This window comes from Labrus mixtus, chromosome 22 (assembly GCF_963584025.1).
Source record: "Labrus mixtus chromosome 22, fLabMix1.1, whole genome shotgun sequence".
Taxonomy (NCBI): Eukaryota; Metazoa; Chordata; class Actinopteri; order Labriformes; family Labridae; genus Labrus; species Labrus mixtus.
The window spans coordinates 18,163,622-18,190,409 of NC_083633.1; the positions used below are offsets into that span (position 1 = coordinate 18,163,622).

General features: G+C 42.3%; 1 protein-coding gene across 1 annotated transcript in view; it reads left to right on the forward strand.

Annotated features, from left to right (window-relative positions):
• The window catches only part of LOC132956694 (serine/arginine repetitive matrix protein 2), a 49,263-nt gene that overhangs the window by 16,041 nt on the left and 6,434 nt on the right, over positions 1-26,788 (forward strand). Inside the window, exons 6-12 of the mRNA XM_061030267.1 lie at positions 199-351; positions 2,897-3,097; positions 5,270-5,346; positions 7,068-7,158; positions 12,581-12,808; positions 25,077-25,147; positions 25,681-25,791. Coding sequence (XP_060886250.1) covers positions 199-351; positions 2,897-3,097; positions 5,270-5,346; positions 7,068-7,158; positions 12,581-12,808; positions 25,077-25,147; positions 25,681-25,791 — 932 coding nt within the window. The remainder of the gene's footprint in view (positions 1-198; positions 352-2,896; positions 3,098-5,269; positions 5,347-7,067; positions 7,159-12,580; positions 12,809-25,076; positions 25,148-25,680; positions 25,792-26,788) is intronic.

Here is a 26,788-nt window from a genome sequence, read left to right on the forward strand (position 1 = left end):
AGATTTTATAATTTTCATAACTTGCTCATTAAGTTCTCTCAGTGGGTTTTTATTGTTATTCATGAACATCTCTGTTGTTTCCTTTTTATGTCCTAATGAAACAACCCGCTGTGCCCACGTGTATCATTAAAGTCACGTCTAAATCTCATCACCGTTGTTTTGTCATCAGAACGTGACACCCCCACTCTGATGTTGCAGGACGCTGCGGCTCGGCGGCCTCGCGATACTCCGAGCTCAGCTGCACTCAGTCCCGCGCGTTCGATGAACTGGACGCTGTCGCCCCTCGGTCTGCATCCGGTCGTTCTCTGGACGAGGCGTTTGACTCATCCTGTCGTTCTTCACCTGATAGAGGTACACACACACGCACACACACACACACACACACACACACACACACACACCTCGTCTAATAAAAAGACCACCACCATGAAATCTGGTTCAGAATGTCATGGTTTCCTCAGGATGATTTCTGCAGACTTGTGTGGAATATTTGCCTGATAATTTACTTTTAATCAACATTTTTTGGGTGAACACAACTTTTGTTATTGTGTTTGGTCCAGTGATTGTTTCAGTCTCTATTTTAGATTAACAAGATACATGTGCACTTGGTCTGTATCAGCCCATGGTCAACAAAAACAGAGTAAGTGTGGGTGTGTGTGTCCATGCCTGTGTTAGGATAGCATGTGTAAAAGTGTGTCTGTGTGTGTGTGTGTCCTGGAGGTGGTTCAGTGAGCTCCTGAGAGAGACATTAGCCAATGAAGACTTCCTCCACCTCCCTCATAGCCAGCTAATCCCCGACAAGGTGTTTAACCTGCTTGCTTGACCCGGACCTCCATGCGACCCCGAAGACCTTTGCCCCTAAAGGATGTTTGGAGGATCAGGGTGTCCGCTGCCATGACAACCACAGAGTGATAAAAATCAACCCAGGGCTCAAAGACAAATGCTTTGGCACTTTGTGAGCTAATGCTGCAGACTGATTTTTATCAGACAGTCACAAGAAGCACATTTTACATCTGTAGAGAGTGAGGGAACTGAGCCATTTATTTAAACATTCTTACTTTCAGTTGGCACACAGGAAGAAAATTACTTAATGGAAAGAACTATAAAAACCTTTTTGTATTATAAAGCACATTTAAAAAAACCGAGTGGGTGGTAACACCTTAATCACACCCTAAGTCGTTTGTTATCTGCCACTTTGTTTGCTGAGTGTCTCTGAATCTTGCTGCTACTTTTGGCTAATTGTGCGCTAATGCCCGGCCTAACTGAAAGTGTGTCCTCTCACATTATATTACACACACACACACACACACACACACACACACACACACACTTGCACAGTTATCCCTGGGATTTCCTCTCAACGACTCCTTCATTTGCCTGAACTGGCTAACAGTTCCTTTTTTTCTCACCTGAGAGATTACTTTACAGAGCGTCAGCACACCTTCAGACACCCACACATGTGTCACTTTCCAACTGAAAACCCTGAGCAGGAGAATGTGTGTGCGTGTGTGTGCGTGTGTGTGTGTGTGTGTATGTGTGTGTAAGCAGACTGGTCTCTTTGCGTCACAATTTAATTGAAAGAAACTGAAATCTTTCTGTCTGTGAGAAGTCTTACATATGAAGGGGATATGAGAGTTTTCTGCAGTTTTCTGGGACATTGCTGAGAAAGTGTGTGTGTGTGTGTGTGTGTGTGTGTGTGTGTGTGTGTGTGTGTGTGTGTGTGTGTGTGTGTGTGTGTGTGTGTGTGTGTGTGTGTGTGTGTGTGTTGCGGGGTACCTGCAGCAGAGCGTGTTGTGTGAAATCCCCTTTCGAGAGGAATGGCAGCTCCACACCCAGTCAGCGTGGGCCGAGGATTTGCATGGGCACCGAGCCACAGTGTCACTGATCCGCTTTTAATTGGGTGTGACGATGAGAACTCTAGAGCTGGAGGGGGGGGGGGGGGGGGGGGGGGGGGGTTGTTAGTGGTGGGGGTATTCGGGGTTGCGTTGAGAGAAAGCGTTGTAATTTACAGTAATTTCCTAATCCAGTTCAACAAGTCATTCAAGCCAATTTTGTATCATTACCTCGAAAGGTCAACGGTTGTAATTTTACAACATGTTTCCATATATGGAGGTTTATTGTCTGATTATATGATATATATTTTAAAGTATTTTTTTAACCTTTATGACACGTAATGTTGTTTTCAAGCTCTGTGTGTATTCGTTTTTTGTCCCCCTCTTACGTTGCACATCTAAATAATACGAGACTTCGCATGTTTTTGCATACGCTGCAGCCGTGTAATTATTATATAGCAGGTGGTCTCCGCTTACAGTTTCTTCGTGTTTACATTTCAAACATACGGTCCATTATTATTTATATGTCCATATGTCCCATTGTAAGGCTACAGCTGGAGCTTGTTTGTTTTTGACAGTTTTTTTTTTATGTCACCTCGGGGTTTGTTTGTTTTTCTGTTTGAAATGTTCCAACACATTTTCAAAGAAGAAGAAAATCAACACTCCTGCTGAACTTGAACTAAATCAAATCCACTTCATTTAATACCTGCACATTCAGAAAAAAAACAACAAAGGCCGTGTTTGGTTTTCTGAGGGATCACTTACTCTGCTCGGTCACAATTGAAAGAGTTCAAGCATTTCTTTGTCTTTTCCTTGAATGAGAGTGAAATTGGAAGATGGACAGATGGATGAGTCGGCTGCTTTTCATCCTGAGGGGAACATGAACCTGGACACCAAATTTCACGGGGGAGCTAATTGAGATGTCAAAGGTTTCAGTTTAACTGTCAATCGCCTGCAGATATGAGCTAGTGATGGTTGTGACCTGAAGAAAGAGGATTAGGGATACAGCCACATTTCTTCTACTAATTCAGGCTTTGTTGATCCTTCTGCTCCTCTCCCTGCAGAGCTGTCTCCTGGCCTGGCTGCGCTGACTGTGGGCTGTGACTCAGGGAATCTGGGCTCAATTTCCCGCGTCCAGCTGCTTCTTCTCGACAGAAACGAACCCGAGACCCTGCCGAGTCCCTCTGGTTATGAAGACGAGCTGTCGCTGGAAGAGGACTGGTCCGATATGAGGATGCTAGACGATCCAGAATTGACTTCAGCAGGTATAAGCCTTCATGAAGGGGTTACATAAACAGATTTAAAGGAACAAAATCAACCACTTTTTAGAATCATTTGAATTTTATAATAACAACAACACATAGTCTGCTGATGAGCTTTATCAGGATATTATTCTCCTGTCCCATATAAGAACTAAAATGATAAGAATTCAACTCCATAGTGAACAAATATCCAGATCTCAGTAAGACAAGGCAGATATTCAGACTATGGGAGGAAGTGCAGTTCATAGGAATTTCAGGAAAAGTAACGTACACTCAGTTTAATCCCAGGATTAAAACATAATCCTGCAAAAATAACCTGATAGACTTGATACACGCTGCGTGTTTAATACCAGCTGGAAACTGAGCCAAGAGAGGAAGTGAAAGCTCAACAGAAGAAAAACTTGGCTTCAGCGTCAACTTTCTGTCTTTTTTTTTTCTCTGTCCACAAGTTGCCAAAATATCTTTTGGCAACTTGATTGCAGATTTATCAAAAAACAAAACAACTTTGACTGGCATGCAATCTCAGTTAACGGAGTGTCAACCCTGCTGTGACAAATCTTTCTGACAGTTTGAACGAGATCGTTTGATAAGCAAAAACCGTCACTTTAATAACAGGGAGCAGTCGGACAGGTGTGTCGCTGTGTTTGAGGAGAAAACACACACACACGACCAGACAGAGGGGGTGGGGGGGGTGTGAAAAACAAGACACTGTAGGTGTGTTTTCTCCGTCCGCGGCCGGCCTTGAGAGCAAAGCGATGCCTTTATGGCGTCGAGCGGCTCATTCTTTTAACGAGCCGTGATACCGCCTCTCATCTGCTCCCAGGCATGCCGCTGCGAGCTCTTAACTGCTTTTCCCTCTTCAGGTGTGGCCGCTCGGAGGACGGTTTATAGGGATATCAGGATGTTCCATATTAATAAAGATCAAACCGCTAGAGTGGATCATTAACCGGGAAAGTCCGACTCAGATAGCAGCAGAGACCTGGAACCAAGTGCTGAATACATAACAATGGATAAGAAGCGTGTGCAGCAAAGTCGTTTAGTGCAGCGCCTGTTGTTTATAGTCTGATAACACATCGCAGAGAGAGATAAACAATGAAGGAGTTTAAAGGTTCAGCTTTACCACTTATAGTAAGAAACATCTCTTGACTTGACTCGAGTGGTATGAAGCCATGCAGAACATTTTATGGTCATTTTTTATCAGGTTTGAGGGTTTGCTCTAAATATAAAAAGTGTAAACAAAAACACCTCTTTGCACAAAGTTTCCTGGTTAGGACCAGAGCTTATTTTATTATTAAGCAGTTCATGCAATATGTCAGACTGTTTTCCTCAGTACTGCAGTCAAAATGCACATTAAAAAAGCATTCAGTCACAGAGAGTCGGAAGATGCAATAATCGTTCAGTTATATTCATATATGCAAACTTTTTAGTTGTTGGGTTTTTTTCAGTAATCTGAGTTTTTTTTTTCCAGCTCTTGAAAACGTTTTGTTTATTGAATCACGTTCAGCACCAGGACAGATGTATGCACTGAAATCATTTCAAGAATAATGCTGCCATACCGCTGCTTTGGATAATCCGTAGACCTCACTGTGAACAGCAACACCTTTAAATACCTTTAACCTGCGTCGTATTGGCATGGCTTCAGAAATCAAAACAGGGGGGGGAATAGAATGAAATCATTCTGCACATGATTTAATGTCATCAGTGGAAAGTATGAAAACCTGTTTTGTTTTTTTTATAACTTGAATGTTCTGACTCAAGGAACAGAAATTAGAACCATTGTGTGTTTGTTTTTTTATTCATGCATGCCACTAATGTTTACAGCCAGAGTAAATCTGTCTGACTCCTTCCTCCCTCTGTGTCTCCTGAACAATATTAGCACCTGGCACGCTTCTGCAGACAGGTGCTCGTCTGGGGTTTTGTTGCTCCATTTTTGCCATTATTTGCTCAGAGATTAAGAGTCATAATTGGAACTAATACTCGACATTACTCATATCTGAGCACACACACTCCAGCACAAAAGAGAAGTGCATTTAAGCGTGCGCCCGGAGGCTAACACTTATGTACACATGTGCACTGACTGCCGCACACGCCTACCTTTGCCTGCACCACGACTACAAACACACAATCGCGTCCTCTCCTCCTTGCTTGACGCTGTGCCCTGTGTGGTTTTGTCAGGTGTCTCGAGGCCCCTCACAGCTGGCAGCGGCTCTGAAAGGTGTGACTCTGCAGGGACAGCCAATGAAAACAAATCGGTGAGTGCTTGCCGCTGCCGCTTTTCACTCTCTCTACCCCCCTCCTCCGTTCATCTATCAGATTTCCTCCAAAGGGAAGGACTGCGCCTTGTCGTGCACAAACACTAGACCTCTTAAAAAAATCAACTTCTTCAGACAATAACCCTGAACCTGGCACACACAGGGCCCCTCCCACACAAAGACCCCCTTTTGCAAACTTGAACTGGCATGCATTTATAACTGTCATTCCGGTAAGACGAGCCAAATTGTTGTTGATAATTGAGACACAATATAACAGAGGGCACGCGGCGTGCAGCAGGTGTGTGGTTAATCAGTCACGGGCTGCAGGAGGGGGGTGGAGAGGTTCGGGGGCCGACTGTACGGGAGCAGGCAGCTCATTGCTTTAGTGCAGGAGGGGGGTACGCTCGGCTAAACGCCCAACATGCTGGGATTCTTTCAGAGGATGCACCAGCACCAGGATCAGACGGGGGGGTTTGGGGGCCGAGGGGTCAGAGGGGTAAACAGGGCTTGTGCATGCTGGGCTGCAGTGGAATGGATGCAGGTGCTCCACGTGATCTACGATTAATCTCCCCTTTATGACGGATGAGAGAGAGCCCCTGAAAAGCATGAATGAGACTAGTAAGCCCCCTGCAATTATGCCAAACCACAATGACGAGCTGGAGTGCTCACGGCTGGATTCATACGACTATTTGCATAAATGCACCTCACAGAAGCAAGAATACACACAGTGGATTATTTAGAAAGAAGAGAGATAAATATTTAGCCTTTGGTCAATTTGGAGCAGGAAAGTGGGAGGAGCTCTGGCCTGGGTTAGGAGCACTAAAAACAATGAAGATTCCCAGTTAACCCCAAATGTTCTGCAAAGGCGGAATTGGAAAAAATCAATGCACAGACGTGTGGTGTATTTATTGAACGCTATACACATTGTAGTTGCTGTTATTAGGTTTCTTTAACACTCTTGTTTCTTTAACTTACTTCTTCCATAACCACTAAAAAGTGACCACACAACAATATTTTATGCGTTGAGTCAGCTCGGTTCTTTATGTCTATGCATGCAACCACGGTAAAAAAAAAAGGGTTTTATATTCTCATTCTTAGTTTTTATATTTTTTTATATTTTTTAGTTCTTATTTACTTTGTATTTAATATTATATTGTGTTTTTTTACTCATATTGTGTGTTTGGATAACCTGCTGCTTTAACACCACAATTTCCCAGTTTGGCTTCAATAAAGTAATTCTATTATATTCTATTCTATTCTATTTAACTTCGACATCACTTCAAACCAATGCACCTCACTTCCTGTCTCTTGATCACATGATGACAGAAGTCTTACAGAATGACAGCATATTTTCAAAATAAAATACAGGAACAAGTAAATGTTTAACAATATTCCCAAAATAAAACTGAAATGTGCTCCTTCCTTTACTCCAGCAGATCATATCTTTCAAACAATATTAAACAAATGTATTACAGGAAAATGTTGCTTTCCGACAATGATCTTGAACGTGCAGGTTTTGCAGGTGTAGCCCTGAAAAGGTATATGTGATATGTTCTGAAATAGTTCAAATTCAATCCTTGATCTGCATTATTTTAACGGACTCAATTTTGTTATTTAGTCTTTAATGTTTGCAAAGTCAGAGATTGATTTCCTCGTTCTCTCTAGCCAATGGCAGACCATGTTTTCCAAATCACGGTTGCATTTTTCTTGTTTCATTCTAGGATCAGTCTGAAGGATGTTCAGGCTCCCCGTCGTCATGGATCATAGACCCGAGTCCATCGCACGACATGTTCACGTCTGCAGATTCTCCCTGTGAGTCCAAAATAGCAGCACGGAGTCTCTTAACTGTACCTATGAAATAATCATTTACCTTGATCTGTGTGCAGCCACAGCATATCACCTCTGTGTCACAAGTGGAACTCTCTCCTAAGAGCCTATAACAACAATACTTAATCAATACAAGAGCCCGTCCTCACCATTAGCGTCTGATCCGGTAAAAGCCCACTCAGTCCCTGTCAGCTCTGGTTTATTAGGAGCCATTGTCTCCTCACTGTCAGCGCTGTGTTTAGCGTTCCCTTGTCTCCGGTACACTTAAGCCCGATAATCCTTGTGAGGACCAGCTGCCTCAGAGTATCACCTTCACCTGTGCGGCCGGCTTGTGTACCTTCATGAGTGATGGTGCAGAAGCTTACTGTACAGACTGCAAACACTGGAAAGCTGACAGCGACGGGGAGGGAAAAGGTCAGGGGGAGCTGTCGCCACATGGAAATGGTGAGCCAACCTCGAGCTAAGAGCTGGATTCTTTTTCTTCCCCCCCCCCCCTTAACATCTTCATTAGGAGCACGGACTGTGATCGTGTTTTGTGATTTCTCGCTGGTGACTCACATGTCCGGACTCATTGTTCTCTAACTCTGACGTTGCACATGGGACGCTGAATTCAAAGACGATGCATCCATCATGTGAAAGATTCATATTTCTGTGTGAGGACTGAGCTGACGCCGAATATTCAGACAAAAAGAGAAAACAATGTCATGTCCTTATGATCCAGTTTTAAACAATAAATCAATCTTTATTTGTACTGGAGAGAAAATTGAGGGGCCTCACATGTTTACAGTTAAATTGAGTCAGTTACAAAAGCAATTACAAGACAGATAATAAAGCGCTATAGGATGTAAACCGCTGGATAGATGGATTATATGTATCGTATCATATCATACAAATCGTGTCATATTGTGTCCGTCATATCGTAGTGTCTCATATTGTATTGTATCGTAATTAAGAATGTCAAATGATTCAAATTTGTCATCGCAATTAGTCGATCGAGGAACATCACATCGTATGCTATTCACTTGTTTTAGATATTTCTAAAGACACACCTACAGAGAGCGACACCTCTTTGCTGTTCGTTTTGGATCTTTGCAGTGAATTATGATCTTCAGCTCCGTCTGTGTTCCTAAAGAGGACGAGCGACTGCCCTTCTTATAGAGCGAGATTGATTTATTAGCCTGTTAAACGTATACAGTCTTAATCCATTGTCGTAGTTCACAATGACTGAAATCCCCTAAAAGCAGCTTTCTAACTTTTACAGCTACTTTAACACGTCTCCTTCTGTTTAACTGCCCGGCCAGAGTTAAGTAACTAATGAAAAGAGATGTCACCCGGAGGATCTTCCTTGATGGCTGTTGTACTCTGACCTTTTAGAGGCCAAAGGCATGGTCACTCTCTGAGGAGGAGGGAGGAGGAGGAGGAGGTCATCAGCAGGGCGTGGAGGGGTCAGTCCTGAGGTCAAACAGTCTCTAAAAGATGCCCAGTGTGCGGGGGTGTCTTTGTGGGGATAGGTGAGATTCGGTTACCCAGGAGGTGCAAGAAGTTCAACCCTTTGAATGAAGCTTGGAAGTAATGGAGGGAATGACCCCATTATGACTGAAGTCAGAATGAGACAGCTAAGGCAGCGGGCTCTTCAATTAGGAACTGTTCATCTGTTCTGCTGATTCACATTATTAAGCAAAATACCAAACTTTTACTTTAAAGGTGCACTATGTAGATTTGGTATGAAAATTTGAAATTCTGTGTTATATTTTCTGAAGTAAATACACAAACTTTATGAACATATATACCACAGAATATGTACACTTCTCCAACTTTCAAATTTCTCTACCAAAACTCCATTGTGCACCATTAACTTAGGCTAAGTTCTTTCAAGTTTAAAGATCAAATATGAGATTTGGAATGGGTCACTCATATTGACACACCGGCAGAGAAATATCACCAAACTAAGATACAACGTCACTGTCATGCTAAATACCGATTTTGTGGCTTCAATTGAGTGACCTCCAAAAAAAAGGCATCCTAAATTTTCCATAATTATTCATCTTTATATTGACGGTCATTAAAAAATAAACATTTTATCTAAATTTGGAAAACTTTCCACAGGTTGATAATCGACCACATGATGAACAAACTGAACCTGCAAATGACTTAAATCAGCTCAAATGCCTTTATATTTATACACCTTGGACATATATTCTAATTATGTTTACTGGCTTTATTGTCATAGATAAATTGTCCGCATTTCTCTGGATCAATCTCCAACAGTTTGAGAGATTCTTAGACTAAACTGCAGCCAGGAATCGTCGGTGTAAGATGCCCCCTGCTCCCCAGCGAGGCTCATGATAAGACCTTTGTCCATCTCGGCTCATCAGGGATTCATAGGTGGAATAATCCCTCCCCTCGTAATTGTTTCATGACTGTTTCCCCGCTGCCCCCGGTCACTCAGAGCTCCCCTCCAGTGTTTACCATTCAGCTGCTACTAAAGATGTTAGCATCCACATGAATGTAGCGATGTGCCAGGGCCACAAAGAGCACTAATCTGAACGGGCCCTGGTGGATTGTTTCGGGGGAAAAGCTGAGGAAGCTGCGGGACAGATTAAGGCTCCAGAAAGACAGAGATGGTGCAAGGAGAGATTAGTCATGTACTAAGCAAGGATCGTTTCCCCCCCCCCCAGAGGACCACACACTGACAGTGTAGCCATGTCACCATTGTCTGTAAGCCACCGCTGCTGTGGACTCATTGGCTATTGTCTCTGAAATCCTCTAGCGTTCCCCCTCCCAAAAAAAAAAAAAAATCTGGACTCAAGCCCTTTTGATTGGCACTTGTCAGGGCTGATAGAGAGAGTGACGTGTTGGGAAAGGCTTCGATAAAGGAGGCCTGAAAGGAAAATCCCCTCCCCATGAATAATAAATTGTTGAGGATTTTCCTTCTTGCTCCCATTCGTCCATTCTTTCAGGAGATAGAGAAGTGAAAGGCTCTGGGTGGCATCAGTGAATAGCCTCGGCACGCTGATTGTCTCGCTGATGCTCATCCCTTTCTCAAACACGCAAAAAGAAAGAGATACAAGTCCGACCTTCTTGCCTCTGGCTGGTGCGCTGGATGCTAAAGGGCAGGCGTTGTGTGTTGGAGAGAGCCGGACAGAGGGTGGGCGGTGTGTGTGTGTGTGTGTGTGTGTGTGTGTGTGTGTGTATGTGTGTGTGTGTGTGTGTGTGTGTTTATTGTCTTGGGCAGCCTTTTTTGCAGGGGGAATCAGCGAGGGGATTTGACTCGGCCTCTCGCTGCCAAATCCAGCTATCTGCAGTGTTCAGATGCTGCTGTTGGTATGGCAACCTGCTCTGTGTGTTTTAGATGGGCTCTTGTTTCCAGATTGAACTGACCAGTAATCAGCGCGGTGCATTCATGGATTAGGCCGTGTTGGAGGTTAGGATAGGAGGCTTTTTTTTTTTTTATAAAGGACCAAAAACCAAATCCTGAATAATTTGAGTTGTGTGTTCAGCTTTCTTTTAAAGTTGTCTGGTCTGGACTGAGGGTTGTCACAATGCCAGAATTTTAAACTTCAAATATGATACTATTACAAATCGATTTCAATACCTTTTTTGTTACCATGGCAACCAATGCACACGTTCTAGACCTGATTTTTTCTTGGGGGGGGGGGGGGGGGGGTTATTGCAGGAAAAATGCACACAACAAACTCTTTCACACGGTCAACATTGCACCAATATGTTGGACATGTTTTGGATTTCTGTGGGTGAAAAACAAAGACTGAAGGTCTGCAGTGCTGAACACTTTTACAACCTTTATCTTGACTTCAACGTTAGGTCACTGCACAGATCATCAGAAAAATGACTAATCAACAAACTTGACACTTGATTGATTGATACAGTGATTTTTTTTATCAAGGAAAACCTTCTGTATTGTTGTAATTTTATGTTTTTTGCCATTCAAACTCCTTTTTGGCATGGATCTTTCAAGCACTGATGTAGAAAATGATCGTTTTTTAAATCCCTTTAAAAAGAATATCTTTTGATATTGATTCTTTTGAGCATACATCATCAGATAGTTCATATTTATGTACCCCATGAAGCTCTAAAAGACAGAGACATTGTACAATTATTTGGTATTCCAGCTTTAGGTCAGAAAGTTGTGCTTTCCTTTGTTGCAGACATCACTGACTCCGCTGTGCAGAGCGTCTTTCAAACTTTCTGTGTGTGGTGGACATCTGCAGTTATACCCGAGTCATGCAGAGTTTAAGATTGAAAATGAAGTTTTCAGGCTTAAAAGACCGAGGGGAAGTCTGTAGTGTGTTTCTGTAATTGACCATATTGTGTTGTATAATTCTTGCAAATATTTCCTGTTTTATCAAGAGGCCGTCTTTTAGCTAAATATGCAAAACTTGTTCTTCAGTTGGTGGAAACATTTTCTTCGTTTTCTCCTAAGTTGCATGTTATTAAACTTTAACGGCCATTGTCCCTTTTGGCAACAATTCAATGTTAATATCAGATGGAAATCATGCAGAATAATCTAAGTTATATTGTTATTATAAAACATTAAAATGAAAAGTTTCACATTTTGGAGAGCCTGTCTCCCCACATCATATTCCTCAACATGCCACTCAAGATATCTCCAGCGTTTCAGAATGATCAATTCTGTGCTCTGAAGATGAACACGTTTCCTCATCCTGTCGTCTGTTTGGGTGACATTGAGGCTTGGACACCGAGGGCTGACAGGAGCGTGTGATTGTGTGCAGCGTGGTGGAAGACGGCCCCCGTCCAATGAGACATGGCTCCATCAATCTGAGCTGCTGACCTCTGCACGCTCACTGACGGGACAAATGAATCCACGGCACCACGTCTGATGAATCTTTCTGCCTGTCGCCTACTCGACCGGTCAAGCTTTTCTCTTCCTTATGAATAAAAACCATCTCCAAATGTTTCAGATTTAAATCATCGCTCACTTTACTTATACAAGTAACACTTGTGTTTCAAAATGTGGAAGAAAAGAGTCTGAAAAAAGTCTGATTTCAACTGTTGCAAAAGACAATCAGAGCGCTCCTTAAAGCTCAAGTCTGCATTGATGGCGAGCTTTGTCTCAGCTCTGGAGTGTATTCTGTGGACTTTATATTCACAGATAATGGGACCCTTAATTGGCCGGTCAGGGACAAAATGGACGGCTGTTTAAGGTTCAGGAAGAGCGTCTGCTGCTTAGTGAGACTCTGAAAGGACTGAAGGGAGATGTGACTGTGGCATTTAGGAGAACAATGTGATGACATTTAGTGTTTATTAAAGGAGCAGAAATGGCTTCTTAGTGCTTTTTACTAAGTGGCTTCTTCCACAGAAACAATCATGAATACCGATGTGGCAAAAGACTTCATTACACATATTTATTCATGTTGTATTTCTTCAGCTTTCAGTGCAGATGACGGCGGCCCCACTGAGGAGGACTCTGATCATTCGGGATGGAGGGACCAAGTTGAGACGCCAACAGGAGAAAGGAGGCCTCACCTCAGCCCTGAAGAGAAGGAGAGAAGGATGGAGGAGAAGAAAACAAAGGCCCTGAGCATGCTCTCAAAACTGCAGGATGACGCTCCTCGTCAGGCGAAAAGCAGCAAAGGTCGCTCCAACTTTGAGGACTGTGAGTTGATCATCTTCAGAAAATGTGTTCATTTTATTCCTTCTTACAAAACGGTCGACTATTTTCAGGCCACATACTATGTGGTTTTATGTTTTTTAATATATATCTTATTAAGTTGCATTAGCTGCTTCGTCCAAAACTTAAATTCACAATGGTTTCCAGGTTCCATGGCTCCAACTGGTTTTGGGGTTCTGGAGTATTTTTGTCCTCACTTTATACCTCATCAGTCAAAAATGTAAAGAGGTTTGGACAAGTTCACATTTTCAAACAGGTCTGAAAATTCAAATTCAAAAAAACTTTATTTGTGCAATTCAAAGGCACACAGAGCAGTAAATTAACAACAGTGCAGGTAGACGAAACATTTTAACCTAAATATAAAGTGTCAATTTAAATACAACTTAAAGCTTAAACTTAACTTAAAATACAAAATATAAAAGAGTAGATATAAGTGGACAGTGATCAGACGAACATATATAAACAGATGTAACCATAACTATGTGCAGTAAACGAGAAATAAATATATATATACAAATGTCAGGTAAATTGTTAAGACTCCATCGGACACCATGTTGAAGGAAAGGAAGGTGCTTGATGTGAAGCAGTTGGTTTGAATTGATTATTTTGAGTGTTTTTCAAAAGTAAAAAAATCAACTGTTTTCTTTCTCTGCAATGTTTCCTCCCTCTTTGTCGCCCAACACTCTCCTTTGCCTCTTTTTCACACCAAAGACAATGCAAGAAAAACAAAACACCTGACGCACTAACCAACACGCCTCTCGACTCCAAAAATGTCCCCTCATTTACGACACTTGATTTTTTTAGAATTGCCTTTTTTCTCTAACAGGAGTTTAGCCAGGAGTGTCTCCAGTTTCCCTCGAGTGCCTAATTTCTGGCGTCCAAGCCTTTGTGAGCGCGCCGAGGCTGGCGGGGTCGGACAATAAGCATCCACACCTCAGGTCAAGGCTGGAGGGTCCGGCCCCCCTGCAGGGGTCAGGCAGGTCAGAGTTGTCCTGTGAGTGCTGGCACACATGAATGGGACTGATTGGACCGGTTTGTCCAGACCGTAATCAAGCAGGATGAAGAAACCCTGCAGCTGGTCTCACTGCTCTTATTGTACCACGAGGTTGTTACTGATGGAGAGCTTTGTTGGGTCACAGGAGTGTAGACTTAGGTTGTGTGTGTGTTTAATGGTGTTTTTATTTATATAGAAAGTGGGTGAATTTGATGTAAGTACAAATCTTCTCGTAGAGCGCTGGAGTTTCTGCTGCGATGGGGTTAGTTTGAGGGACGGGAATCGCAGGGACACTCACAATACAACTCATTGAGCAGACACTTTTGTAAAAGGCGACATACATCAGAGAGTAAGTACAACATCAGCAAGGATCTAGAGAGGAGGAATGAAAGTCATTAAATCCAACCGGACTCAAAGGTGCTGACAGGCCGTGCACAGACGCAAACACATGTTTTTTTTAGTTTGTTTTAAAGGCTTTATATGCTTTTTTTTGATCCAGCAGATGTCGCCCTTGAGCACCAGCATGAAACCAAAACAACTCGCGCTGCATTGTTGTGTTAGCATGCTAATGCTAGCGATCTTTATTACGCTCGTATCTTCACACTGCATGTAAATTTACCTGAAATGAGCGTGATCTAGAAACACAGTTAAGCAGTGAGTACAGTATGTTATTCTTCTTTTCTCTAGTCCCTCAATTAAACAACTTTTATACACGAGGGGAGGAGTCAGCCGGCCGTCCGGGCGATGTAAACAAAGTGAAGATAGGACTCTGAAAACTCTGAAAACATCACAGACAGTGGGACTCGGGTGTTACACCCATTGTAGACAGTCATGACTCACAGAGTTATTTTCAGAGGATATACTTGATTTCTATATTTAAGTGTGAAAAATCTCATATTAGGACTTTAAACTTATAACCAAAAAGCTCCAGGTCAGCAAGAGGTCAGACGGCTTGAAGAGCATGTCATGACTTTCTCCTTAAAACTACAAGAGCAGTGATATATGTTGTGTACATGATGTATTGTTCAGAGAGAGAGAGAGAGACGCTCTGTCCTCTCTGCTCATGTTTGTGGGCGTGGTTTTGTTTGCAAAGTGTGTCCTGGTACAATCTGTCATTTTTTCACGCCTGAATATTCACCCGGCTCCTTTTGTTTTGTCCTGTTTTGCTTCTTTGCTCATACACACAGTGCTTATCGTGTGTGTGTGTGTGTGTGTGTGTGCATGTGCACGTTGGCGGGCTCTTGTCCTGACACTTGTAACCGCGGCTCCTCATTAGGCTCTGAAAAGGCCTAACTGGTCATAATTGTCTTTGTTTTTTCTGTCCGATGCTGACCAGTTGCCAAAGGATTTCCCAAAATAAAGAGTCCCCCCACTCCCTCCCTACACACTCTCTCTCACACACACACACACACACACACCTTAAACCTTTTTTTTTTACCTTTATCCTTCCATTCAACTCTGTGACCCTCCATGTTGTCATCAGTCAGTCGCTGCTGTCATGCTGCTCGTGTTTTGAAGTAACAGTGGTGCAGCGGAGAATAAGAGCAAAGACAATATGTAAACACAGGTAGACTGTAGAGCAGATGTAAGCGCCACTAATGACCTAAAAGCACAGTTTGCAAGCAGAAAAAGAAACAGCAACTACTGTATTGACACTGAAACTGGGATGAAAAACAAGAACTTTATCCGACTGCATCTAAATGTTATGAAAGGTCATTTTAATCAGGCTTCAATCCGAAAGGTAAAACATAGACATGCTGAGTGAGAAAGCACTGCTTGTATAATCATTTATTGTGCCCACCCTGAAGAGACTGTAAGTGCACGCAGGGAGAGTGGTGACACTGATGTCAAGTACCTGTGCAGCTCTCCTTTGTGTCGCCACAGAGCAGCGGCTATAGCGTCTGCTAACCTGAATGTGGTGTGAGCGTCGCTGTGGCTGTCTGATGAATGTCAGCGTTGATACTGAACACCTGGCGGCCTTGAAGCCAGCCCCGCTGTGACCCCACCCACCCGCAGACACGCACAACCCACCAGCCACCAGCTTTTTTATTGCAATCGTCTCACCTACGGGGCGGAGATCGGAGTCCTAATTGTTGTTTTCAAAACACTGAATGAGGTTTGTAAGACAGAAAATATAGCGAACAAGAAAGGCCTGTCACTTGAATGAGAGATGTGAGGTGTGTGTAAAAGTCTGTGTGTGTGTGTGTGTGTGTGTGTGTGTGTGTGTGTGTGTGTGTGTGTGTGTGTGTGTGTGTGTGTGTGTGTGTGTGTGTGTGTAGGAGGATGTTTGGGTACAGTGCCTTTATGTAAGCCCTGTTTGCTCAGCCTTTGGTCTGGAATACCTCGATGTATTTACCATCAGTCCAGCATGAGAGCGCAAACAAACAGCTCGCCCTATTGATGAGCAGCAGCGTGGAATATGCCCGCTGTATTCACGAGAGAGAGAGAAAAGGAAGGGGTAGAGGGAGCGAGAGTGAAGTCAATCCGTCAAAGAGTCTATTATACGGTGTCCAAACAGAGAGCGCCCTCCACAATGGCCTTATTAATGGCACAATGTCGAGGAGCGGCAGGGCAATAATAGCTGATGATTTTGCTTTGTGGGGTTATCTCAGGAGATCTGTTTTTGCCGTGCAGCAGATGATTTGGACTCCCGAGGACATATCAGTGTGGCTCTGCGGCAGGGGCTGATTGGGGCGTAGGCGTGTGTGTGTGTGTGTGTGAGCAGAAAGCGTAAGTTGTGGTTTTGTGGTGAGGCTGGGTGGCGTGCAGCCAGAGACATGAGTGTGGCCGCTACGTGTGTCTTTGTTTGTTTTCCTCGCAGAGCCCTAGTCACCCCCCTCCCCTCAACGCACACATAAACACGCTCACTCCTCGGTCTTTTTATTCTTTTTTCAGGAGAAAGTGAGTGGGAGGAGTCGTGTGTTCATGCAGCAACAACAGCCTCAAAGGGAATGCTGCCAAATACTGCCACCAGCTTTCACATTGTAGGACCCACTTGAGTTAAAAAAAAAAAAAAAACAGCTTGAGATGCCAAATTCTGCTCTTAAAGGTCGATATGTTTACAAACATCAGCGAGGCTCTCTGAATGTTGATGCACCAGTAAAGACTTTATATAAGAAGTGGACATTGAGTCACTGGGTCTGTAACCGTTTGAAGCCAATTTAGAAGTGCACTAAACCTGTATTTGTATTCTACCGACCAGCAGAGGGCGACTTCACTTGTTGCATTGAAAAAAAAGTCATATTGTTTAAAAGTCTATGAGACAGTTACGTTCATTCTTACTTGTTTCATTACTTACATTTTTTTTAACGAATAACTCATATCAATTGTTAGTTAAAAGTTTTCGTCTGTACTGCACAATGTTGCTTTAAAGTCTTTCTATGTGATGTTTCACACTTAAATATAATATAAATCAAGTATATCTGAAAATAACTCTGTGAGTCATGACTGTCTACAATGGGTGTAACACCCGAGTCCCACTGTCTGTGATGTTTTCAGAGTTTTCCGAGTCCTATCTTCACTTTGTTTACATCGCCCGGACGGCTGGCTGACTCCTCCCCTCGTGTATAAAAGTTGTATAATTGAGGGACTAGAGAAAAGAAGAATAACATACTGTACTCACTGCTTAACTGTGTTTCTAGATCACGCTCATTTCAGGTAAATTTACATGCAGTGTGAAGATACGAGCATAATAAAGATCGCTAGCATTAGCATGCTAACACAACAATGCAGCGCGTGTTGCTTTGGTTTCATGCTGGTGCTCAAGGGCGACATCTGCTGGATCAAAAAAATCGCATATAAAGCCTTTAAAAAATATAAAATTGTGATCAAATTTAGAGTAAAACGAACCGTACATCAGGGAACGTTACCTTGAGATAAACAAGATGCTTTCGTTATGTCACTTTCAGCTTTCTGTAGTTCCACTCACATCAATCATCCCACTTCCTGTGCGTGTGTGCGTTTTTATGAATAACTGATGCATCTGCGGCTAACCATGCTAATGCATGTGTTGATACATTAGCCTTTGCACCACTCTTGCTTCACTCAGTCGTCCAGGAATTGTCCGGATGAGTGGGTAGAGCGAGAACGTGCTCCCGTGGAATCGTATCAAACAAAACCAAGATGGCGGCTGCCAAATATGGCAAACTTGAGATGGTAAAACGGTAGCTTAAAAAAACAATGGATTGGGTCTTGTGTAACATGTGCTGGACATGCAAGAAGGGGTGAATAACTTTACTATAGCTAACGGAAGCTCACCACCCATTAGTTAACTAGACTACTCTTTCCTAGAACTATGTGAGAGCTCGCTCCCTACCAGCTGCTCGTCTCCTCTTTCCTGGTACCTGGAGCTATGTAAAATTACTCCGCTAACACCGTTTGGAGGAGAAAGGACTTGTTATAATCACATAGCCCTAGGATTATCTGCCTAACATTCATTTCTAGAATAATTAGATTCAAGAATAACCCCTGGTACAGGACTCTAGATTACCCCCCGGAGAGGGAATAACTGTAATCTCTCCCCGCTAGGATGTTACGTGTGTAGTAAAAGTCAGTAGAAGTGTGCCGTGGTGTGACTGCTCAAGCTTACCTTCCGAGGGTCACAGGGTCGGCACACGACGGCACACTTATCCTGACCTCACAGGTGCATAGGCACCTCGGATGTATGCATGATTGACAGGATATGTAAAAGCAAAAAAAAGCAAAAAAAAGTCGTATTGACTATATGACATATGAATGAAATGATAAATGATTAAGTGATAATAAAAGAAAAAGGAAATATATGAAGTAAATGATAAATGGATTAAATGATAATGAAAGAAAAAGGAAATATATTGTAAAAACAAATTCAACAATTGCATAACTCTTTCCGATCTCGCAACACTTGATGACTTCTTCAACCTCTTATTGTGTACCAGTCTTTTTTAATAGAAAATGTTCTGAGTAGTGTCCATTCATATTTTATTAATTCATCAAATACTCGGACTAAAATGTTAAGTTATTATAAGTTATTCAAATTCATATTAAAGCATTTTTCCTTGAGTTTTAAAAGACATTTCTCACTGTAAGCACAGGAAGTTAATCTTAATCCTTTAATCCTTAAGCCTTGTTAAAGCTGTATGACATTTCTGTATTTACTTACAAAGGCCAGAAGATCAGAAGATCAATGTATGGAAAATTAACTTTATTGATAAATGAATGATCACAGTGTTGACTTCCTTGTGCACCTGCAGTAAGTTGTTTGACACCAGTGTGAAAACCTGTTCAGTCCCTCTACAATGAAGTGTTATTTATTCCTTTACACACTTTTATCAGATAAGACTTCGATGGTTACCTTTGATTGGACGCGTGCTCCAAACGCCCGACAATACCTCATCCTGCACTATTGTGAAACGACACGCTTGGCCTGCTTCACAGGTCACACTCTCACCTCCTTATCTCTCAGCTTCACACTTCATATTTTTAAGGCTTTGTCTCGTCATACTCCGGCGGTAGATTTACAGGATCATCACATGTAACAACTTAAACCCAAAACATCCCATAAACCCATTTCTCATGGGGCGTGCTGCGGTTTAGTCTCTGTTTACCTCGCTGTGTGTGAACGCTGTCTGCTCTAAATTTGCGCTCTTAATCGCATATTTTTAGGTCTGTATATGTGGGGCATGTTGCACTCTGACATTTTCCTGCTATTAAAAAAAGGGGGTCACCTCCTTCTCCAGCGCTGAATGTGACCTTTGTTAAAAGGAATTATGGGACACTTTATACAGTGTGATGATGAGCAGGAACAAAAGTCTGGGATTAAGCGGGAAAGAGAGCAACAAACAAGTGAACTCGTTAGAAACACAATAGAGCCCTGTGTGTGTGTGTGTGTGTGTGTGTGTGTGTGTGTGTGTGTGTTATAAATGTTATCCTTACTCTGACACTGTTGGAGTATTTAGTGATGGAGGTGCTTTTTCATGACATTTTAAATGACATCACCAAACTGGTCAGCATGGTCTGCATCATTCATACTGAGTATACGGGACCCTGGAAAGACATTCTGATGCCAGCTTGAGGAGTATAAACTTTTTAATGTATTTCTTTTAAATAAGGCATAGTGCTCAAATGTGATAATAAACATATACAGCTTTATCCTGCATGCAAAAAAATCGAAATCAGCCAAAAAAAAGGCAAGTAATTTGAATTTTTCCTCAGTTATGTGTAAAGACACAAAATGGAGATATCTGCAGGAACAGCTCTGTGGAAAGATGCGTTTTAAAGGCTTTATATGTGATTTTTTTTTGATCCAGCAGATGTCGCCCTTGAGCACCAGCATGAAACCAAAACAACTCGCGCTGCATTGTTGTGTTAGCATGCTAACGCTAGCGATCTTTATCATGCTCGTATCTTCACACTGCATGTAAATTTACCTGAAATGAGCGTGATCTAGAAACACAGTTAAGCAGTGAGTACAGTATGTTATTCTTCTTTTCTCTAGTCCCTCAATTAAACAACTTTTATACTCGAGGGGAGGAGTCAGCCGCTGTCCTGACGATGTAAACAAAGTGAAGATAGGACTCTGAAAACTCTGAAAACATCACAGACAGTGGGACTCGGGTGTTACACCCATTGTAGACAGTCATGACTCACAGAGTTATTTTCAGAGGATATACTTGATTTCTATATTTAAGTGTGAAACATCACATATAAAGACTTTAAGCTACTATGTTGTACCTTCGACTAAAGCTCTTTTCCTTTTTAATCTACTGATGTCACACAAACAATAACCAATTAACTTTAAACAATAAGTTAGATAAGCAATCCGTTTTCCGATATTTTACAACATTTTCTTTATGCTTTTACGTTTGAATTCATCTTAAGGTGTGAGTTAGCAAGCTAGGCTAACTAGCTTCTGCTAGCAAAGTGAAGGGCGGCTAAACATAGCTTGGGTAGTGTGACCATATTTTCAAACTTTCCAATCGGGACACTTTAATTTTTAACCGTAAGCCCAGGTGGATCTATCCACAGATCAGTGACCTGCACTGCTCACACAAAGTGGCTTTAAACTAAGACATTAAAATACATAGAAGGTCAACAACCACTTTAATACAAACACCCCAAATCTTCTCTTTGTTTGAGTATGACTTAAACCTGGTGGCTTATTTCAGAATACCTCTGAATGCTTTGAACTCATAGATAGATTTAAAAACTATCTTATTGATGAACAAAGAATCAACAAAATTTCAAATCTGACCCAACGTTTGATTCCGTTTTGGGACACTCACATTTGAGGCGTTATCAAAACAAGCGTGGCGGTCAAAAAAACAAGGGAATATAAATCATACACAGATGAGCACCGACAGTTGTCAGGTGAGCAGCCAGCAGTGTTTTTCATCTGTCAGCTGCCAGACGGGGAAAAAGCGACGTCCGAGCGTGTGTTAAATGAGTTGTGACCCGCGGGGCTGTTTGCAGCCTGTGCACCGCTGCACGAGCAGTGACTCGGCAAGAGAGGGGGAAAAAAAAAAAAAGGAACAAAACAAGAAAAACAAACGGCAGTGAAAGAGTGAACCTCCCTGCTCATCATCATCATCACAGCCCCATTCTTCCTCTCTCTATTGCAACTGAATCGCCTCGGTCTCATTACAGATTACGGCCCCAGCAGAGTGACTCTCCCCTTTCTCTCGCCCTTTTCTCCACACAGTCCCTCTCTTGATTAACATTTTCTGCTAGGCTTCACACCAAAGGCACAACCTGTGCGCTTTAAAGGCAGGCTGGAAAAAAAAGCCATCAAGCGCTGGAGTGGAATCAGATAAGGCTATCAGGCAGGAGGCTTTACCGCCTCTGCTTTGTCCCGCTCCTCCACCCGCCCTCGCTTCCTCCCTCAATCTCTCACTCCACTGCACCTTTTGTCCAGATGATTCCCTGACGGAGTGCTCCCCTCAGCCAGGGACCCCCCCCCCCCCCGACCTGCTGCAGCACCACTGCACTACGTGTGTGTGTATAGAAGCAGTGCAGACAACAACAGGCAAAGTTGTGATCAGGCCTGATGTTGAAGTTGAACTTTCTTAGACGCTTCCTGCATTATTCACTTCTCCCTTTCTCTCCATCTTTTTGTCTTTTCACCTCTTTTGACAGTTTTTGCCAGGTCCGTTTTTAGATCCCACTGAACCATGATTTTAAGGAGGTGGTCACACAATCTCATGAAGTAGGTGCGTATAGGACGTCAAACTTGTCAAATCCTGCACACTACCAGTTTGATTAGAAGAAATCAGAGCGTTTCAGTCATTGTCAAGTGTGTTCTCAAACATGTTTCCCCCCACACGATCTGAAGAAGACAAAGCTCCGCCCACTGTGTGTGCTCAGGTGTATCATCTGCAGCAACATGTGCCGAGTCACTCACCACAATATCCACACATGTGATGCAAAAACACAAATCAAAATGCACATTTGACCGGCATTAGAGACACAGTGTGTGTTTTATTGATTGGAGTTTTCATCTTCAAAGTGAGCACAGCTGCAAAACAAGTGAAATAATAAAATGTATTAAAGCTTTAGAGACATCTTGAACGTCATTAGAGGTGACTGTTCGTGTCATTTGTTCCCCTCATTCAGGGGTAAAAACTCAAAAGTATGTCTAGAACAAAATCTGCAAACTGGCTATTTCATTAGAACATCATGTAAAGAACTTTTAGATATAAACTTTATATGATTGCATAAGTAGTAAGTCCGCACACCAGAAGCTGCTTTAATTAATATTTAATTGAAAGTTTCGGCCCCCTAGGGGTGAATTGGAGCAACTTCTAGTGTGCAGATTTAGTCTTCCTTCTGTCTTTGGATATATTTTTTGTCCCGAGCCCGGTGCTCAACGATTCAGATGTGCGTGCTGTTGGATATTTTTGTATCATAACTCCCATGGTCCCATATGCTTCTTCAAAATGTCTGTCAACATCTGTTTTGGCTTTTGACTCAAATTTTCACTTCTGAGGACAAATATTTAATGAGTATTATATGTTATGCTCGTCCTGTGGAAGTTGGATTCTCAAGACTTGAGACTACGGATCGAAATAAATATTTGTCAGCTCAGCAAGCAGACGCCTGATTGGTTCATGCAGGTCGGTAAAGAAGAAAACAAACTTTCATGGATTCTCCTTCACAGCGTTATATGTTCACATCCGTGTTGGTGGACTTACAGAAGTCGCCTCAGCACGTCAGCTCTCCTGCAGATGGTCGCCTCTGCAGCCCCCTTTTTTAAAGAAGAGAAGGATGGATACATTCTCTCTCTCTCTCTCTCTCTCTCTCTCTCTCTCTCTCTCTCTCTCACACACACACACACACAAGCTGCCATTTCTCTTTAGCTGATTGACCGGTGCACTGATGCAGCCACTGTGTGTGAATGTGTTTGCATCTTTTGAAGAGAGCAGGTTTTAAATCCTCCGCCTGATCCCATGTGGCGACTCCAGCAGATCCCGGTCCTGCAGATCTCCTCTCTCATCACAAGATATTTGCAAACAGATGCGTGAAGCCAGTCCGCAGGTTTTTTTTTTTTTTTTTTTTTTGATCAATCAAGCTTTAACAAGTCAAGTTGACTGGATGCGAATGTCGCATTTTGCATGTGAAAGGACGAGGCCAGGGAAGGCCTGGTTTTGATTAGGCCTAAGCTGATAAATGGCGGATTCAAACAGCCCCCCTGCTACTGTGGAGAAACCCCAGAGGTCCAGGGGTTTAAGTCCAGACTGATATCAACTCTGTTGCTCCTCTTTCTTCTCCAAACCAATGAATAGATCCATTATTCAGTAGACTCATTCTCATCTCCTAAATTGAAGTGGCAGCAGCTTAAAAGCCCCATTTTCTGCCCCGTTTTTTTTTCTAAGTCACTCACCCTCCCAAATTTGCCTGCTGAAATATTCATGGGTGTGGTTAGCCTCAGTTTGTCCTCCTGGTGTAATCATCGTTTTTATATTGGGGACTTGGACATTAATCATTACATTTAAGTCTGAATTAAGATACTCTGTCGCTTAAAAGTCTTTTAAGTTGTTTCAGGGTTCAAACATAAAAAGGCAATAATAAGTCACAAATTCACAAGAGACACTTAAGATTCTTACCTTAGGGTGCTTTTCTTTTCAGATATATGTACAAGAACAATCCTGTTTTTGGTGGCTTCTATTTAAACCAGTGCTGAAGTCTAAAGTTTTAAATGTCATGCCGAGGCAGGTTTATTAAAATCTCTTTTTTAAAACAGAAGTTAACGTGAAGATATTACATTGCACACACACTTTTGAGGTGAGTTGTTTTAATTGCACACGTAGAAATGAAGCAGTTACTTAAGTCAGACTTCTTTATTTTCTATTTTGCCATACATACTTGGACATCCAGAAAAAAAAAATCCCAAAACCGTTTCTCTCCGAATCACGTTGCAAGCTGTCAAAGGAAATTCTTTTTTTTTTTTTAATGAAAATGCAGAGGACAAAATACAGATAATACAAAAGTACAAAGATAATTAATGTGCAGAAAGATGTGCATTAAAAACCTCTTGAAAGTTTTCAGAGCCATCAGAAAATAAAGCTGAAAATTCTCACACTTGACGAGCTTGGTCCAAAGATTATCCGGTCTTTCTGCCATCAAACAGTACGCCCAAAAATAGTCGCCCTCTAGTTTCTGATGATGGACCTACAATCAGTTTTTTAGATTTCAGCTCCGATGAGCCTCAGAGTCATAATATTAAATGTAAATGATAAGAAATTTTAAATGTTACCCAGGTTGCTTCCTGGTCGCCGCTCTAAACTCTCATTTAAAAGTTTAGAGTGGAATCCTTTGTTTTATTTCAAGGTCTCGTCCGCTGGGTCTCCATCATCTATTCAGCGGCTAAGTGTCCCCTCTGTCCCCTCGACCCCACCTCCAAACCAATCAAGGCCCACTGGACTCCCTGTGAACTCTTCACCCTGTGTCGCCTACCCTCCGTGACCCCAGAGCGACCACAGGAGAGAAATATTACTCTAATCTGCTCTGCACACACACACACACACACACACACACACACACACACACACACACACACACACACACACACACACACACACACACACACACACACACACACACACACACACACACAGAGGCTGAATGTTGTTAGCCTGTCCGGAAATCAAAAATGCACCACAAAGGAAAAAAAATAAGCGTCTTCTAAAGTGATATTTTTGCTCTTGGGTAGTCAGGAGTGAAGCTGATACTCCGTCAAGCTCTAAAAGTTTGTCTTCTTTGTCTTCTCTCTCACTCTCTCTGCAGTCGACTTCTTGGCAAAGTTCTGCATTTTCAGTCAGGAGAAGCTGGCTGAGTACAAAAGAGCTTTTGAAGCAGTAAGTGGAAAGATTGTTCAATCTTTTATATTTCCTCGAAATCTTTTGTACTTTCTCTCGCTGTAAAATGAGACTCTGGTTGTTTGGAACCAGGCGAGTCATTTTCCTTCTTTTACAGTTTCCCAGAACTCAAAAGGAAATACTGATATAAGTTGAAGTTACATGTCTTTAGTTTTGGCTGTTTCATTTTTAGATATTGTGTATTATATATACATGTAAGAAAGTGTAGAGAGAGTATTTAAGAGGCCGTGTGAAGCTGTGATATGCAATTATGTTTCAGGACTGATGTGCCGTGTGAGTATTCCAGTTTCTGATTTTCTGGAGGACGTCCTCCTCTCGGCTTCTCGATTCGATGTTTTCATGTTCGTGTCGTTGAAGTCTTCAGATGATCTTTAAACCACGATTACAGCAGCGTTGAAAGCCAAACATGAAAAAAAAATATATATTTGTAATGCAGAAATGACATCAAGCACATTAATGCTGTATAGTTTTCTAATATTTTTGGTGCTGACGGTGTTTCTTCTTCTTCTCAGGAGGACGGCGACGGCGACGGCTACATCTCCTGCCTTCAGGTTCTCCTCGCTCTCAAAAACATCCTGCCTGCAGAGCTGCTGTCTGAAGAAGAGGAGATCTTCGTCTACAGGGTCGGCTTATATCTCTACTTATGCATGCATAATGTGACACTAAAAAAACACCAATCAGCCAAATCAAAATCCTCAGACAGGCGCTCGTTTGCTCATAAAGGCGGCAGTAGGTCAGTCTGTGGGGACTTGGGGTTGGGAACTGAAGGGTCACCGATGCGGACCAAAGTATAGAAATTGGTCTGGAAGTTGGAGAGGTGCCAGGTTACTTCCTGAGCACTGCAGAGGCACCGAACCCCCCAAAACTGCTCGAGCGCACTTTCATGTGCAGCCCCCCCCCCCCTCACTCTGACATCTCTCCATTAGTGCAAGTCCATAGGATGCTGTTTGTGCATGTGTGTGTATTTCACATACAACGGACTGTTTACGTGGCTACCCTCTGGCAGGCGCCTTCGACACATCAAGGCGAACACAGAAAGACTCAGGAAGAGCTTCTTTCCTCAGGCTGTCCGGACTGTTAACTCCACTCTCCTCAGTTAAAAACAAAACAGAACTGTGACTACATGATGCACACACACCACACATTACAATCTGCACATTCCACTTTGACACCCTGGATACTTTACACTGTTTACATTCAAATAATTATTTTTTCATTTTTACATTATATTCTATTTTACTGGACCCTGGATACTTTACACACTGACACTTTACACTGTTTACATTACTCTATATTTTATCTTTTGTACATTTTTATTTTTTACATTATATTTCTATATTACTGTACATATGTATATTAGTAATTTGAGTGTTTATTGCATGGCCTTGCGGAACAGTCCTTACATTTCACTGCACATCTGTGTGAGCATGTGACAAATAAAAATCTTGAATCTTGAAACATGTGCTATGTGTGTTTAGCATGATGAAATCGAGCTGATGTGAAACATTAGTTTGCAGGTATTTTTTCAGGAAAAAAATTGTGTTGGACAATGTCACATTTTGCCGCGATTACAGCACTAGAGGAAGTCAACAAACTCGATTAAATATGGGTGTCATAATC